The 17,672-nt window shown below is 35.1% G+C and overlaps 1 protein-coding gene across 1 annotated transcript in view; it reads right to left on the reverse strand.

Annotated features, from left to right (window-relative positions):
- The window catches only part of LOC120357212 (venom dipeptidyl peptidase 4-like), a 48,584-nt gene that overhangs the window by 8,391 nt on the left and 22,521 nt on the right, over nucleotides 1–17,672 (reverse strand). Inside the window, exons 4-5 of the mRNA XM_039447204.1 lie at nucleotides 12,422–12,609; nucleotides 5,480–5,674 (exon numbers count right to left, since the gene is read on the reverse strand). Coding sequence (XP_039303138.1) covers nucleotides 5,480–5,674; nucleotides 12,422–12,609 — 383 coding nt within the window. The remainder of the gene's footprint in view (nucleotides 1–5,479; nucleotides 5,675–12,421; nucleotides 12,610–17,672) is intronic.

Consider the following 17,672-nt stretch of genomic DNA (forward strand, 5'->3'; position numbering starts at 1 on the left):
GAATTCGTATTTCTTTCCTTCCAATCTTTTCGGGCTATTGTCTCTGGCATCTCTCGTGTGCTCGATAATAATGGCCCCGGCGGGATCAGCGCCCACGCCGGCCAACCGACCGTCCGACCGCCCGTAGAAATAGTAAACGGCTCCTCGTACGACGACGCGCGGCAGATTTCGTTTCCCCAGACTTCCTTCCCCCGTTCGTTCCCTCTCGGTGAAATTTATTTACCTCGTAAATCGACCGGTGGTACGTTGAATTCTATTTCTCCTCACGAGAAAAAAAAAAGAAACGGGAAAGAGAAAAAAAAACCTAGATGGAAAGGAAAGGGAGGGGGAGGGAAGAAACTCGGACCGAGACGCTTCTCTCTTTCGTTTTGCGGCTTGCCCGTTACGTATACTCTAGCGAATACGTATCGGTCCCACGAAATTCTGTCGGGTATTCGTGGCCCTTTGTCTCGTTGCCCTTGTTTGTTGTCTGATCGAGAACGCCACCGGTCCGATCCGCTGCACGAATTTCAAGAATTGCAGGATTTTCCTGGCGTTTTAATTACGATAGCATGTACGTCGGATTCTTAAATCATTTGGAAGATCTCGACGGGATTGAAAACAGGATCGCGATAACGAAGTCGGTGAAAATAAATGCTAAAGAGTACGACGGACCTTTAATGTTAATTAATTTATTATAGAGCGATGAAATAGCTTGAATTACGATCTGGAATATTTTTCCTTCTTTCAGTGTGCGGCACACACAACACAAAGAAAAGGATTTGTACAACTTTTGTGTCATGCATTTTACAGAAATATAATGCCTAGTTATTTCTGGCATAATGTAATATTAAATTTTTTCCCTTGCGAATATAGGAAAATGCAATAAATTCAAACTTCCAAGAGTATTTTCAGAAAATTTTTTCTTTTTTAAATTGAAACATTTAAACTGAGCCTATTTATAACAATACGAAAAAAAGGAGTTTACAAGTTTCATATCTCAAATTCAACTACTTTTTTATTTATACATTTAAAATGATTTTTAAAAAATCTTTAAATATTCATAAACAAAATTAAGAACAGACCCATATTCAAAAGAGAACGCTCTGCAAAGGAAATAATGCGTTCTTTTCGCGAGCAATCGCGAGATTAATTTTATAGCTTGCTGGCAACGGAAACTGACGGCGAGGAAGTCGAAATTGAGCATAATGCATCGCATTTGTAATAACGTGTTATAAATTAATTTTTTAATGTGGTATATGTTTTTTTAAATATATCTCTTTCTTTAAACTCTTCATATGTAATTACTTTTTAAAAATAAAATACTGATTTTTTGAAAATAATTTTTTCCTTTTCTATTTAAATCTTATCCTTTTTTTAATTCAATAATATTTTTTTCTATTTCTTTCTTATTTTCTATAAATCATAATTATTGATTTTTAAATTACTAAATATTTATACCTTTTTTTATTTTTTCTCGTAAGTACTAACCCTATTTGTAACTAAAAGGATTTTTTGAAATATATACGTATAAAAAAGTTATAAATTTTTTATCTTAACAAAGCATTTTATTGATTTTGCTTCAAATTCAAACGTGTACAAAAAAAAAGTAAAATATGCCTTGGATATAATAAAATTGTAAAAATCGCATTTTTAAACGTTGAAAGAATATACCAGAATTTTTTCAGATTTTTTAGAGTTTAAAAATCCTTGGAAAAACACAAACGTTCACCAGTGACACAGATAGTCTGACTAAGCAGTGAAAAATGAGATCTGCGGAAAATTAATATCGTGTGTAATTCTGCTCAAGAGTAATTACTTTAAAAAAAAAATTTTGCATCTCTCTTGTCTACATTCGCACGATATTTACGTACTATTTACACGGATTTAATTACTTAATCCTGTCACATTCAATTTTCAAATCGACCGCGGATGCCTGCACGGATCTACGATTTTCCCCCTTTAGGACAAACGATTATTAGTCGCTCTTCCCCATTTAAAGGATCATTACGCTTATGAGGGGTGCGTCCCCAAGATTTCCGGATTTCAACGCCGCTTACGTCACTCGTTATTCACCAATTAAGCGGTCGCGGAACCAGCGAGTGGAGCAACTAGCGACGAACTGGTTAATCGGTCCGGTTAGTCGGTTCGATGACGGAACAAAGGCCAGCAAAAAGGAGACAAAACGCGCGGGGGGTTGCGCGAAGGGTTGACGCACAGAGGGTCGACCAGAAAGAAAGACCACGCGCTTCCGCCGCGGGTTGAAGAGAGTCGGACGAGTCCGCAATCGTTTGGCCCGTTCCCAACTCCGCGACTCACTTTTTACCCGTATGTCGGACGATGCGGTGGCAAAACTCCGCGGCGTAAAATATCGAGGAAACGTGCAGATAGAACACGTTCGCGTCTTCGCGAATACCATTCGACATTGACGATCAAACGCTGAAAAAAAATGTAACAATAATCAAGCGTAGATAATAGTTAAATATACCAAATTTACTGCGATAAAATAATTTCAATAAAATGTTTGATTAATCTAACTAAAACTGGTAAATGTTATCAAATTATTATTTGATAATTATTAGCAAATAATAATAATTTTTTTAAAAACTGGTATTATTGAATCATAATTAACATAAAATATCTCGAGGCTCGCGTTAAGATTCTATTACTCTTATATTATTCACTAAATTTCCACAACGTTTGAAAAAAAAAGTATCAAGAAAAAAAAGTTAAAATATTATATTATAAAATTAGAAGAAAAAAGATAAAAGAAACAATTTTGTCAGAAAGAGAGAGAACTTGTATTTAAAAATAAAATTCTAAAAATTTCCCAGAGTTCCAATAATATTTTATAAAAATCCATGATTTTCAATCCCTCAAAAATTTCCAGTTTTTTCTGGTAGTAAACATCCTGCAGCTTTTATCAAGCTTTGTTTCAATATACCTGTAGCGCAAGATTATTCCTTTTTGATAAAGATAATAGTGCAAATATCGACAGCTATGGTATCTGGTGAATTTTCCCTTCATTTATGAGGCAATATTCTTCAAATAAACGTTTATCACAACGAAGGTATTGTAAAGACTACGTCGGTGACGCCATTTGGTCTATTCAATATTTAGGTACCGGACTTAAAATACACGAAGTGTCCCCAGGTGCTCTTTCTTCTATCTACGTTATATACTTCGCGCTGGACCGACATTCTGAAAAGCAAAGTTTCACGATTCTTTCTACAAAGAAAAGAAATCACTAATTATTTATAACAAATTACATGAGCAACTCAATTTTCTTTTCCTATTTGTACTGTAATTTGTATTTTAATACAAGCAAATGTGAACTCTTTGTCTTCCTTCAAGAAACGCCAGGGCAACGATAAAAAAAAAAAGGAGAAGGTTCGTCGAGCAAAAAAATAATGAAGTTATTAAAACGTTTAGAACCGCACAATGAGAAAGCAATTTCGTAGCAATATTTCTAACGTTGTTCCAGCATTATTATTCGAAGAGAAGTCCAGTCGTCAAAGGGAGAAAAAAAAACCGAGAGCAGGGCTCTGGAAACGACGGAGATAAAATCTTCGCGAAGCGAGGAGAAAATCGCTGCGCTAAGCTCATCGCGTTTCGCGTCCGCGACGGTATCCACTCCGGTTCAACATTTATTTTACACGCCGTCGTGCGCTAATTTCTTGTTGCTATTTACTAAATTCCATCCGGAGATTCCGCGCGGAGATTGCGGAACCGCCGCCGCGCCGCGGCGGTCTACGCGCGACGTCGAGCTTGCGGGTTCGCGGTTGCGCGGCGCGTTGTCGTTTAAACGGTAAAATATGACCTCGCCTCTAGCGGCGACGCGGGGCGGAATGGGCATTATTCATCACGACCGGAAGTTTGATGTTTCGGTTTAAAGATGGACGGTCGTATAAGTGGAGAACTCTCTCGCTACCGGTCTCGCTCGCCCTCTTTCTCTCACCCTTTTCCCACCATCGAGATAAATTACTCGTGGCAGCTAAGTGGAAATACGAGAGGAGAGCCCGGCTCTTCCTCGTGGTACCCGCCACTCGACGCCGCGCCGCGCGCTTTGGAGAGGGTCAGCCGATAAATTCAGATAAAAGTACGAGCAATTTTCTTCTTGTTAACGCGCGGCGGTGATGGTGGCGGTGGTGCTCTCTCTCTCTCTCTCTCTCTCTCTCTCTCTCTCTCACGGTGCCTGTTCCGTGAAAAGAACTTTGTTAAACGCGGTCCTCGAACGCGCCGGGGGAAAACCCGGAGTTAGATTAGTTAACTTGTGGGTTAGCGAATTACTCCGATCGCGCGGTGATAAGTCACTTTGAGGCCTCGCCTATAATTAGGTTTGTCCTAAAGCAAAACTTTGTTCGCCGCGCTTTCAGAGGACGAGCTCGTTCGGCCCCTCAGATTCCGCTAGGCGATGGCCTGTGTTCGTTCGTTAACATCACCGTCGAGAGCTATCCCGCCGGCTGCCGTCGGAGGCAATCTCGGGTTAACGATATAATGCGTCTTCTACGTGTAAACGTGGCGTAAACGCCGTAAACGTAATATGCGCCTCGCTCTAACGTCGGGGAATATGACGGCGCTCCCTATAAATTAGATTCTTCTTCGGGGGAAAAATGGACGGGGATGCGCATTAAGACAGGTTTAGTGGAGAATTGGTAGCGCTGAAAGAAGCCCAATGAAGTAAACTTAGTTTTATAAGTTTTGAGATTTTACATGTTAGAAGTAAATTCTGCTTTGGGAAACTTCCGATAGAGAATTAAGAAGTTTTACTGTTTACCGACTCGGTAGCGAGTTTTATTAATTCAACCTCTATAGAACTTTCGTAGACATTTCACGCAATTTTTGTGCGGTTAATGGGCAGACTCGTATTAATTTCTCTCTAGTAACTGATAGACTACTTGGGATTCCAATCGAGCTCTGCTGTTACTGTGCACAACGGATGCGCAAAATCTGAATCCATTTATCGTACAAAAACAGGACAGTGGACTACATATGTATTTTAACCAACAATAATCTATTAATACTAAATAAATACTAGGCAAGTATCTATGCAAATTACACATAATTTTATTACCGGAAAACTGCTTCAACCCCATTGAAATTTAAGTTCTTGTCTATTTCTTACGCAGTATTCTTGCGCGTAATGAAAATACTAGACAGTAGATGGGTGTCTAAGAAAACTGCACACACAGAAAACAAGCATCAAATCAACAATTCATTATTTTATAAACGAGCAAGAATATATTTTTTTCTTGGAAGAATTTATAATCTTAAACAGACGTAATTTGCTTATATAAAGAGAAAAATTTTTTTCATGTAAGCAAATTATGTTTATTTAGAATTATAAGTTCTTTCAAGAAGATTTTATATTCTTGCTTATATATAAAACAAATTGTTGATTTGATACTAATTTTTTTGTGTACATTTCTACTAAAAAATTTGTTTGGAATAATTTTTTAGAAATCGAAATGTAGTGAAATGTAATGAATTGTAGGTTTACCTGGTAACGTTGATCTGATCGACAATTTCGACGGTGCCGAGGCGTCGGTATCCAGCGAACAGCATATTGTTACCCATTAATCCGGAACCGCGACCGTCAATGGCGGCATATATGATACTTTTGTTTGTTACAAGATACGTGCCCCAATCGATTTTAAATTTCTCCGTCACCTGATACGAATCCGGGCCACCGTACCTGAAAGGCAGAGAGATTGCGTGACATAGGTCGTCAGAATGCTGTACTATCGGTATCTTTTATCGCACACGCCTATTCACGATTTCACGTGTACACGTATCTGTTCATTTTACATGCTGCAATCTTGATTCTTTTACAATTGCTTGGAATAGAAAATATTTCTTGATTCTTGTTATTTGAGCTTTATATTGGTATCCAATTTTTTGAAAATTGTGTAATAAAAGAAAAAGTAATTAATTACCTTATTTATTAGTTACTTTATAAATGAAGAGCATAAATAATATATTAGATTCGAAAGTTATCTTCTGTTTGAACGCCGTTATTTTTGTAAGTTATTGAGTGTATATTACACATTAGCTATTATAAACATAAAAAAAATTTTTTTTCAAAGAAATATTTTTTAAACATTATTTCTCCTAAATTAAAAAATATATTCTAACAATAAGTGTAAAAATAAATTATTTTATATTAACTAATATTTATTTTAATCAAGAAAATAATTTTATTACAAAATTTTTTTTTTAGTGTATATACATATAAATAGAATGCGCATATATAGGTTTCAACCCTAATTTGTGTTCTCCACACAGCATATTTTGATAAAGATCTTTATAGCGTCAGAAAACGCGCGCGGGCACATTTCGTTTTTACAAATTATCAATATAAAGTTATATTATATTAATATATATTTATATTAAAATAATTATATTAATATAATTAATACATTAGATCCATGACATGTTAATGTTTTTTTCTTTTCATGTATTCATCTTTTCTATAAATTCTAACAACGCAATATGATAACATTTAATAATTAATAACATACGATTAACGAGAATGAACGGAAAATATAAAGATTTTTTTTTACCAAAATATTCATTGAGGAGGATCCGAATTAAGTTTGAATTGCGCATTCAATTTATGTGCAGAGCAATTAGTGTAATATGCATTCAATAATTAACGCAAAAATAACAATGTTGGCTGAAATGAATAATGTTCAAATTTAATTATTATTCTTAGAAACTTAATTTATATTTTATTTATAAATAGTATATATAATACGTACAATTATAAAATTATTAATATAATGTAATACAACAAAAAGTAAGATACGGTATAACGCGATGATTTCAATAATTAAATCTAACTAGACATCTGCAATACACTTGGCGAAAATGGCCTTTTCCCCCTCGTAAAAAAATCCTAATCTCATCATTAGATTTAGCAGATGTAGTTGGCCACTATCCTGATTGTTTAGCGAGCAATTTTCTCAGCTTCCACACTCATTACCGTTCTCAACGGTCGTTTGCGGAAAGTCTTGGTGCCACTTCTGCGGAAGAGGCTCAAAAACGTGGGAACACACGGAAGAAAAGAGCCAAACGGCGACGAGAATTAGGAAATGGAAGTTCGAGAACGAAGATGGCTTTTCTGATACGGCATTTTCAAGATGAGGCCGCCGACACTGACGCGGAAATAGAGACGGATAGTAACGATCCCGAGGATGGCGTGATATAAACGCGAATGTTCTCGGGAATGACGGCGATACGACACCAGGCAGTGTCGTGAAACACGCATAGTGCGATCGAAGCGAAATAGACCGTAATGATAACCGATGATCTGTTCTATCGAACATTGGCTCGTATAAGAAACCTATAAATATAAGAAAAGACGAAAAGCCAGAGAGAGAGAGAGAGAGAGAGAGAGAGGAGAGAGAGAGAGAGAGAGAGAGAGAGAGAGAGAGAGAGAGAGAGAGAGAGAGAAAGAGTGAAGAATACTGAAGGGAGAAAAAATATCTTGTATTAAATATTTTTTTGTTCATTAAAACACCTGTGTGTTTATTTGTCAAGTTAGTTTTTGTGACATGTCGTTTTCTCCCTTTATATATGAATTTGTTTCTGTCATGATAACTGAGTTGAAAGTTTTACGATATTTGTAAAGAATCATTACAATGTTACAGATATTGATTGATATATGATTAATGCTAAATTGATATTAAGCTATATTTCTTATTTGATTAATTCTCCAACTAGATTCGAGAGATTAGAAAATAGTTTTGAAATTATGTAAAAAGAGAAAAATAACAATATCTTTGTTTTTAAAAGCTACGTATTCATTCAATTATATATTATTATTTTACCTTTAATCTACATGAGGTTTGAAAATAAAGTGAATTTTATCTGAAAAGTTATTAACTCAAATATAGTTTAGGAATTAGTCACTGTTTCTACCACACTTCAAATTCATAGTATAGTTGACATTATGCTGATCTGCAGTAATCTCATGTAATGCGCATGTAAATGGTGCTACGTGTAATCTCGTGCTATTTCCAACGCAGAGAGCGACGTAATCGCGTGGGAGTACATCACGTCTTTATAATAAAGCGAATTGGATAAAGAGTTAGATTTACGAGTTGCAATTGCGTTACAGCAGCCAGAAACGCGATGTATAGAGCGGTGTTCTTCATCGTGCCGATGTTATTGTATTGCAACGGAGACCGATATCGCGTGCTTATCGAGCGAGGAGCCTCGTTAACTGCATAAGCGCATGAAAAAGAGTACTAATGTCGTTAAGTTGAGTATTAAAGCCTTAATAACGTTTGCTGTTTTTTGTACCTGAGAAAAAAAGAAGAAAAAAAAACAAAAAAAGGAAAAAGCCTTTTTTCTCTTCGCAATTTACTATTATAGGGATAAGAATTTTTGAAATTGATAGTGAAAGAAGGTTTATTCCAGCTTTTTTCTGAAAGCGTGAGAGAGCCAATTTTTCTCATTATAATTTTACACTGAAGATGCTTCAAAGTAGAACCAAACCATTCCTTCGTTACCACACTAATGTACTTTTGCAAGTTTTTGAATTAAAGACAATTTTATATAGAAAAATTCGTTCATCACGTATTAGACTCTCATAAACCCTTCTACATTACTGCTTAAAATTTTTATTTTATGTGTCTATGATAGTATGCGAACAATTAAAAATTTATCTTTGTTATAAGAATATTATACCTCCATACATGGAAAAATATTATTTCAATGTTAAGAAAAATAATTCAATTTATTTATATATACACACACACATGCGCACACGATACCAAGTAAATACTACTCATTATAAATATTTCATAAGTTTCTATATCCGTAAATTTATGTAAGTTCAACATCAAATTCATTCAAAATATGTTCTATATTCTAGTAATTTAATAATTCGTTTAAGAACATTAAGTTAAAATAAAAATTTAATTTGCTTAAAATTTTAACTTTTCTCTAGTAAAATTTTATAATATTCTTTGAAAGAGTATGTTGATAATGATTTTTTTTTTTTTTGATAAGTACATTTTAAGATTATTATAAAGAAAATATTATTTGTAAAGATAACCTTAAGAAAAAAAATAAATTGTATAAACTCATTTCTTAGCAATGAAATTAATATTTTTCTTTAGTGTCTATTAGACACTACTAAAATAGTACAATAGAGATTTCACGATGTGTCGTAGCAAAAAATTTAACGTTATTATTATTTCACTTCCATGTACTTAGTGCACTCGCTTGTTTCTTCGTTAATTCTTTTGGCTTTATATCGAGATGTTTTTGAATATGACTTGAGGATCGCGTACTCACACAGGGATATTCATTGATCACAAGAAATACGGGAAAGAACAGGTACTCATTTAACAACATGGAAAGCACCGATTTTACAGAGAGGTCAATGGCCCAATCGGTTCCCACGGTCTCGTATCGCGGACACTCAGCGTTGCGATCGATGATCTAGACTGAACGTATAGGAAATTTCATTGAAAACCAGAGAGGACAAGCGATCGCCCGGATGTCTGTGATATGTGAAAACTCGGCGCGCGATCCAATATACCTACCGTTTCAAACACGAGGACAGTACAATTACTCCACTATAAAGCGAACGGCGGAAACTCAAACTTCTCTTTACTCGCCATCGCCGGGCGAACAAAACGCGTCCGTCGTTGCAATTGCAATAGTTCTTCTATGAGTTTAACTTTGCGTCTACTCGTCGACATTCTGCATCTTAAAAGTCTACATCTAATGCAAATAAATGAGGCATTTAAATCGATGTGAAAGATATTAATTTATATGGTTTACTATAGACATCAATGTTTTCTTATCTATTTTCTTTCACGCAAAGAAAGCAAATGATTACTTTCTAACAGAGAATAATATGTTAAAAAAATAAAAGCTAAAAAAACCTTATATCAAAATATAAAAATTTAAGAATAATTATAAATCGAGCTATAGGATTCTAAAGTTTTTATTTTTTTATATATAGGTGATAATTAATATAAAAAAATATTAGATAAATCAATTTTAATAAATAATAAGTATACATTAATAATTAATTAATAAATGTAATGATCTTAATAAAAAAAAAAATTATAATTTTTATAAATCTGAATAAGTTTTACCAAACCAAGTTATTCAATTACGCTCCGCCTAGCATCGCGTCGCAATGATTCTTTCGTATTGTTTCGATGCTGAATATAGTTTTTACGGAACGCCTATCAAATTGAAATTTGATTATTCTAAGGAGAGAGTAAACGAAGAGTTCCTAATGCTCGCGTTACTGTCTTCCTTCTGACCGTTAATGCGCAACGTGAAGTTGCACTTTCGGAACAGACATCGCGGCAACTTCCATCGTAAGCTCTTTGTACTTTCAAAAGTTCGAGCTTGGTCAGGACCGCCTACAAATTAGGTGTTATTAGGATTTACGCCGGAAAGTTATATCGGCCTCAAGCGCCATGCTCGCCAGCGACGTCATTGTCGCGTACACGTGCACCTTCCAAATGCGGAAAACATGAAAAGCTCATCCCGCTGACCATCACGACAGCGACTAACGACTTGGAAGAAGAATTATCCTTTTGCAACAAGGTCGCCATCGATTTTTATAAACTTAATTGACACAAACGAATGATTTTATAAAAACTGCATTTTAAATTGAAGGATTTTCTACCAAAAAAGTTGATTTTTTTCAAAATCTGGATTTTAAAGCCAAATTAGTCTCGATCAGTAGCGTTATATTGTGAACAATTTCGTTTCGATAAGAATCAAACAGAAAGCAGGAAATATTACTACCTATTTAAATATAAATAGGTAGTAAATACAAAATTTTTAACAAAGAATAAAACAAATCCACAGATTTTTTTACTTTTCTTTAATAGATTCCTCAAAATATTAATCCTAAAGCCTAAATCTTTGTTTATGTTTATTTATCATTATACGTTAAAAAAAATTTTAATTATTATTTATACAAAGAGATAGAAAATGTTCGTGTTAAAAGTAAACAACTTGTAAAATTTTGTAAACAAAAAGTGAAAAAATTATTGCTTTATATTTAAAATAATATTTCCTTCTTCACCTTTCATCATTATTCATATTATTAAAAAAAGTAAGTAAAAAGTTAAAGGTAATTGTAAAACATTATGAGATAAATAGAATAATAAATGTAAAATTCCCGTAAAAATCAAATAAAGTGCAGATATTTTTTTTATTGTGATTTTTAAATAGGGCTTTAAAATTTTAATTAAAGCTTGCAGCTTCTTTCTTAAACTTATTACATGTGTCTAAAAAAAATTTTTTGCAATAAACGGTTTGAAGATGAAAGGTTTCCTGAAAATTAGACTCTTTGAAGTTGTTTGGTTTTTGTAGGAAACTATTCATGTGTATTTAAAGCATAGACATTTATATATTTAAATGTCTATGATTTAAAGGTATACCGTATTTTAAAATAAAAAGACTCAATTAAGAAGGTTAAGAAGAAAAAGTGGAGAGGAATGGCGAAGTGGAACGTCATACGTTTGGTTTCCGAGCCCTCTTTTAACGATCATGTTATTTCGACTATTTTTTTTCGTCATTAGAAGAAATACGATCGTGAGTCGATCGATAACGCTCCGCTTTTATCGGGGAAGCTGCTGAAGTTTTCGTTCGTGAAACTGAATACGGAATGACTCATCGCTTCGGCGTGGTTTTACATCTCGCCCTAATTCAGGCCACGTAAAGGAGAGCTTCGTTTTCACGTCACGGTGCACGGACTACGCTCCGCTGCCGCACGTTCGTCACCGCTCCTCCATTACGCTTATCTCGCGAGTGCATTATGACGGAACCGATTGATGACGCCCGCGGAGTGCGTTGTCACATTTCTTGTCGCGCCGCGGAAAATATGGATGCTTTTAAGTGAACGCCGAGATATACGCGACGCCGAAAAACGACGCAATTTAAGAACTTGGATGATAGCTGGAAAGTAGTCTTGATAGCTGAGCACGATCAATCGCCAGGGCTCACGCGTGTTCGGTGTAATTTTTTTAGCGTTCGCGAAATCAAACGTGTACCTCGAACATACGTCTCCCTCGCGCGTAGTCTTAACAAGTCTTATTTTAATTTACGTTTACCATGTTAGTGAGTGCCAGAGATTAAAATGGATTAAACGAAAAGTATAAAAAATAAAATATAAAATCACATAAAACAGCAATCGAGTAATAATTAAGATTCACATAAATAAACTTGAGCGTCGTTAAAAAATATTCTTCGTGTAAAACATTTCGCATAACCCTGCTACTGCACAGAGAAATTTTAATTCATAGAAAATATAAATTGTATTATATACTTCTTTATACGTTCGAACGTGATCGAACAAAAGAAGCACACGATTTCAAATTATTCGATGAGAGGTAAACAATAGCGGCAGTCGCGTTACCTTTATCCAAGAGAGAGATTTTGTCGGAAAAGAACTTACACGTAAACCAGCATAGGATACTTGGTGGCACCGGTCAGGTCAGCGCCGGGTGGTATCAGAAGTCTCACTTGGGCGTTAAAGCCACCAGGAACTGGGATTTTGTACCTTTGGACGATTGGCTGCGATTTTTCCACTATTATATCAGTTACTACGTTGTTGTCCTCCCACACGGAGAGCAATGTGGAATTCTGAAAGCAGAAAAGAAAGAAGAAATTAACAAAGTTAATATTACTTTTCGCAACAAATTTTTTAGTTTTCGGGATAACGACGGATCGCAGAGATGTTTGTTGACATTAAAATTATTACACTGATTAACAATTTCATTTCGTGATATTACATTTCTGGTTCTACTCAATAGTTGCGTTTTAAAGTCCGGCAAACATGCGGCGCGCAGAATTTGGGGGAATTTGTAAATACATACAATCATTTATCAATCATTCATTCTACTAAAATAATTTTTAAACAACAATATAAAATTTATTTCTGTAGGTACCTTCTAACGTGGAATATCAATTAGTTAACAAATTCCTCTATTTAAAATATCGTCAAATTATTTAAATTTCCAATAATACTATTCTTCATCTCTAATTTACTTTATTTTAATTAATACAATAGGGTATCTAATCTTAATTTACTACTATCTTAATTTCCCAAATTTTATTCAAATTTTAAATAATATAATTATATTATTAATTTTAATATTTCACTATATAAAACAAAATTACATTACATTAATTAAAAGATTAAGAATTTATCTAGAAAATTATTAATGAGCACTAAGATTTGCTTTCGACCGGTATAGCCATTTTCTTAATTTAAATTTATTAGTATTATTTTAATAATACCTTTTTACTCAATTGTTCTACTTAACATTGAAATTTTCACGACAAAATTTAAAATCGCGAAAACTAAGAAGATATTAACCGTGGCGCTGGATATAAATTTTAATACGTAGCGAATTAAATAAATGTTAATCTTGTGCATTTCACGTGTAGATAGAATGACTATGAGTTCTATTCGTCATTTATATTCATTCGGTATCGTGCAATAGCAACACTATATATCATTTCCTTCATCTTCATTCTCTGACCGCTTTAGACCGACAATCGCTGGTCATCTCCTGATTCCGACATCGTCATAATAGCGGTAGATTACATAGCTAGGGCGGTGAATAACATCGTCAACACACTCGGAGACACTCCTGCAAACTTGCGGGGAAGTCGTAAGACCAGAAGAACGTTTAGCGGTTTGCCTTCCCCAAAGTAGTTCGGAACTTCAATCGCACCCTCCGCTCGCGGTTTGCCGGTCGGAATCGATTCGGTTCAAAGGGCAGCCACTTTCGCGGGTAGTTGTCCGGGAGTAGGTTTTTCTCTCTTCCGACGTGACAGGCGGGGGGATGGGAAGAGGATTCGCGGTATATCGCGCAACAAAAAATTGCATTAGAAAAGTCGAACGGGCCAATGCCCGCGAAAGGGGCGCCGCCGCGATCTGCCCGTCGCAGTTTCCGATTCCGCGTTTTTGCGACCGAGTTTACCCGCGAACTCCTCTTAGGAGGAGCAGAGAGGGGGGTGAGGGGGTAAATGTAACGCGCAATCTGCGCGCTTTTGTGCGTCGAGCACTCAACGAGTTCGCCGACGACTACCCGACCGACGGGCGAATCTCGATTTTGCATCGCCGCGAACTTTTTCTCGGATCCGCGCACCCGCGCTCTCGGATCCGCGTTACCGAAGTTTCCTCGTAGAATGACGGGCGATCCGGCGAGAGGTTTCCAGCTTTTGTGAGAATCTCGTGCCGATCGCGATATGACGTGGCGATATCGATTTTCGATCGAGATATGTATTTTTTTCCCCTCTCCCTCAATTCGCAGAACATATATAGAACGGCCGCAAAGTTCGCGCCATCGCATGCACGTGTGCGCCATGCGGTATAAGTTGATAAAGTTTTAAAAAAAAACCAAGAAGCGACGAAGCACTTCTTATCCCACAATGTTAATTTCTCAATATATATTTTAACTTCTTCCAAGACAGAAAAACAAGGATTAAATAGATTGCAGAAAAATGTATATAGATTTTTGCAGTCACTTGAAAAAGTTACTCTCAAATTAGAGAATTAACTTTTAATTGAAATTTCATTTTAACTTCTAGCTCTTAAATTTTCCCTATCAAGTTTAATAAGTACAAATAACTTGTGAGGAAAATGGAATTCGATATTCTCCATGTAAATATACAGCGCCGATTGGGTGTACTGTGGAAAGCTTTCAAGAAGGTTTCAACCTTTCACACTTCTGAAAGGATTTTGCAAAATGTTATATAAAATTTTGCAACAGAAATATTTGCAAGATCTATTAAATGCAGTAAATTTTCAAATTTGAGCAAATTTTTTTCATATTACATATGAGCAGAACACTTGCTTTCGATTGAACAAGTAAAAATGTTTTAAGTTCGCTCGAGGGGTCTGTTGAGTTTAAATGTGAAGGAAAAGTCTTGTGATTTCCCTCTATTTTTTTTAAATCTGAGGAACTTCCTCACAAAATCGCTTTCAAAATTAATTCTTAATTAATTAAAATTTTATTTTAACTCCTAACATAAATTCTATCAAGTTTAATAAAAAATACTATAAATAACTTGCAAAGAAGAATGGAATTTGATATTCTCGTTAAATTTTTCATGTACCTCTGAAAGCGTTCAATATTTTTTCCGGCACACAGAGAACAAGAGAAAAGTTCAAACAATGGTATGTAACTTATTTGAACTTTATCGTCACGGAAACTCAGCTGCGAGTTAGAATCACAGTATAACTGTATTTGCATACCGCAAATGACCGCGAGTTGGAGCCATTGTTAATGGTTTGCATAAAAAAAAGAAAGAAGAAAAAAAAAGAATCGACTCCAAATTGGTGGAAAATCTCGCTGCGTAATTTATATACGCAAATTTTCCCAGGGATGAAAAGGTTTCTTCGACGCGCAGCGGAGGGCAATAATGGTATATCGGAAAGTCAAGCGCGATCAATTGGCATCACTTTGAGCCTTTTGTAAATTTCGATAATAGGTCCGTATCATAATATCGACGTAATTGGATCGGCATGCAGGAGTGCCTCATAAATCTCGTCAAAGTGCACTAAAGATCGACAAAGGGATTCCAGAGGGGATTTTGTACGTGCCTGTTTGCGACTTTGCTGACGCACGTGTAATATTCGCACATAACAAATCGCTCTATTAATCCCGAAAAAAATTGATATTAAAAACGTGCAGTGACATATATTATAATATCGCAGCACTCTTTTATGAAAAATTTTCCGCAAAAAATATCTCTATGATTTGATAAACGTTTAGGATCATTTCAATTTGGAAAGACCAAGAAAGTAAATGTAGATCGTAAAATATTTTGCAACTTGTTACGATATGATCAAAGTAAAGAAAATCTTCTAAACGCGTTTATACGGATCATCTGTAACTCGGCGTAGATGTTGCGAAACAAAAGGAAAACGTTCGCGTTAATTAAAACGACCGAAGTCGAAGACAGGCTGACCGATTCGCGCGGTCTGAAAGTGCGAATTTCATCGACAAGATCGCTCTTTAACGTAATTGGATTAACGTTCATTGTCGACGGCTTCCCAGGCGAGAAGACCAATTATCAGCATTAAGCAGCTGCGCGAAAATAAGTGATAAAGGCTAGATAGGTAGTCAGATTTTCGCTCCGTTAATCGCGATAAAGCACGTGGATTCGTTCTCGACATTTTGCGTTAGACGCCCTTGAAGTTCAATGAATTCTTCACTTCTTCTCTTTCTCCTCTTGTCCCGTCTCTCGTCGCGATAATCGGATTATGTACAACGGAAATAGACCAATGTCGATCAGGCCTATCTTGCATTTGTGTTATAGTGAACCGAGACACATCAAAATGCAACATAATTTAAGGGTCCTATTGTATAATTTATATTTTATAATATTATTACATATTGAACGTGACAGAAAATTATAACAAATTTTTTATTTCTAATTTAAGTTCAAGTTCTTGCTTTTCGTTTATATAATATGATGAAACGTAATAAAATTATTATATAATTTATATTTATATCAACGAAACAAGAACTCTTGAGCTTAAATTGCACACAGAATAGAAAACACGATACATTTTTACTTCGATCATGTTTAACTGTTATTAATATTAATTCGTAGATTTAGATCTCTCTCGTATACGTGAATAAATCCGTCTCGTTTATCTCGAATAATCGTTCTTGTCCAAGTGCATTCCTCCTTTTCTCGCCCCGGTAATTTGCGACGTCCCGGCCAGTCTGTCACCACGGAAAGTCGACGGAGGAATTTGATTATCGAAAGTAATGAAACTTTCATCCGACCGCAAACTTTTTCTTCGAAGACGGTGGGCGCGCAGGTAGATTGGCGAATAAGCAAATGGACGGATAGATTATAGATAGACTGGAAAGAGAGAAGAGAAGAAAACCGGTCTGAGGAGGAGTTTCTCCTTGACTGGTAATACCCAGACCCTTGCGCTAAGTCATTCTCGATCAAAGTTTCAAGATGAAGATAGAACAATGAAGAGAGTTGAGGCTATTTCTTCTCGAGAGATGTGTATTCATAATTTCTTTTACAATTTTATTTTAATCGATCGATTTAAATTTTGTGTGATTTTTTTATTTATTGCGCTTTTTCATAAAAAGACTTTCAATAAGCTTGTACTTCCTATTGATTTTCTTTTAATTAATAATTGCATAGATAGAACATTTATGTGCTTAATAAACTTTCACTATTATTAATTATTAACCATCATTATTAATCAACATTATTATTAATCATTTAAAATATATAAGTTTAAAAGTATTTTTTTTAAATAAATAAAGACATTTAATACTTTTAAAAAGCAGAAACACTTCGTAAGTACTTCGTAAGTACTTCGTGGAAAAGAATTGCAAATGAGAAGAAAATATGCATAAAATTTTATAAATTTGTATACAAAACGCCGTGTAAGTGCGTATATACATAAAACATGCGCGCTTACATGCTATGGCCTTTGTCAGAGTTCGTATTCAAAATGTAATAATTAGAAGCCATAATGTCGGAATGAGGAATGAACACGTGTCTGTGTTAATGCGAGTTAATCAAATTTTATATTAATAAATAATATAACCGCTTTCACAGTTTCACCAGAATTGGTTATCGTTAATTGATGAATTAAACCTGCTAATCATAATTAATTAAATGTGCTGTATTTGTCGATAATACGGCGAGTGTTATAA

This window comes from Solenopsis invicta, chromosome 3 (assembly GCF_016802725.1).
Source record: "Solenopsis invicta isolate M01_SB chromosome 3, UNIL_Sinv_3.0, whole genome shotgun sequence".
NCBI lineage: Eukaryota > Metazoa > Arthropoda > Insecta > Hymenoptera > Formicidae > Solenopsis > Solenopsis invicta.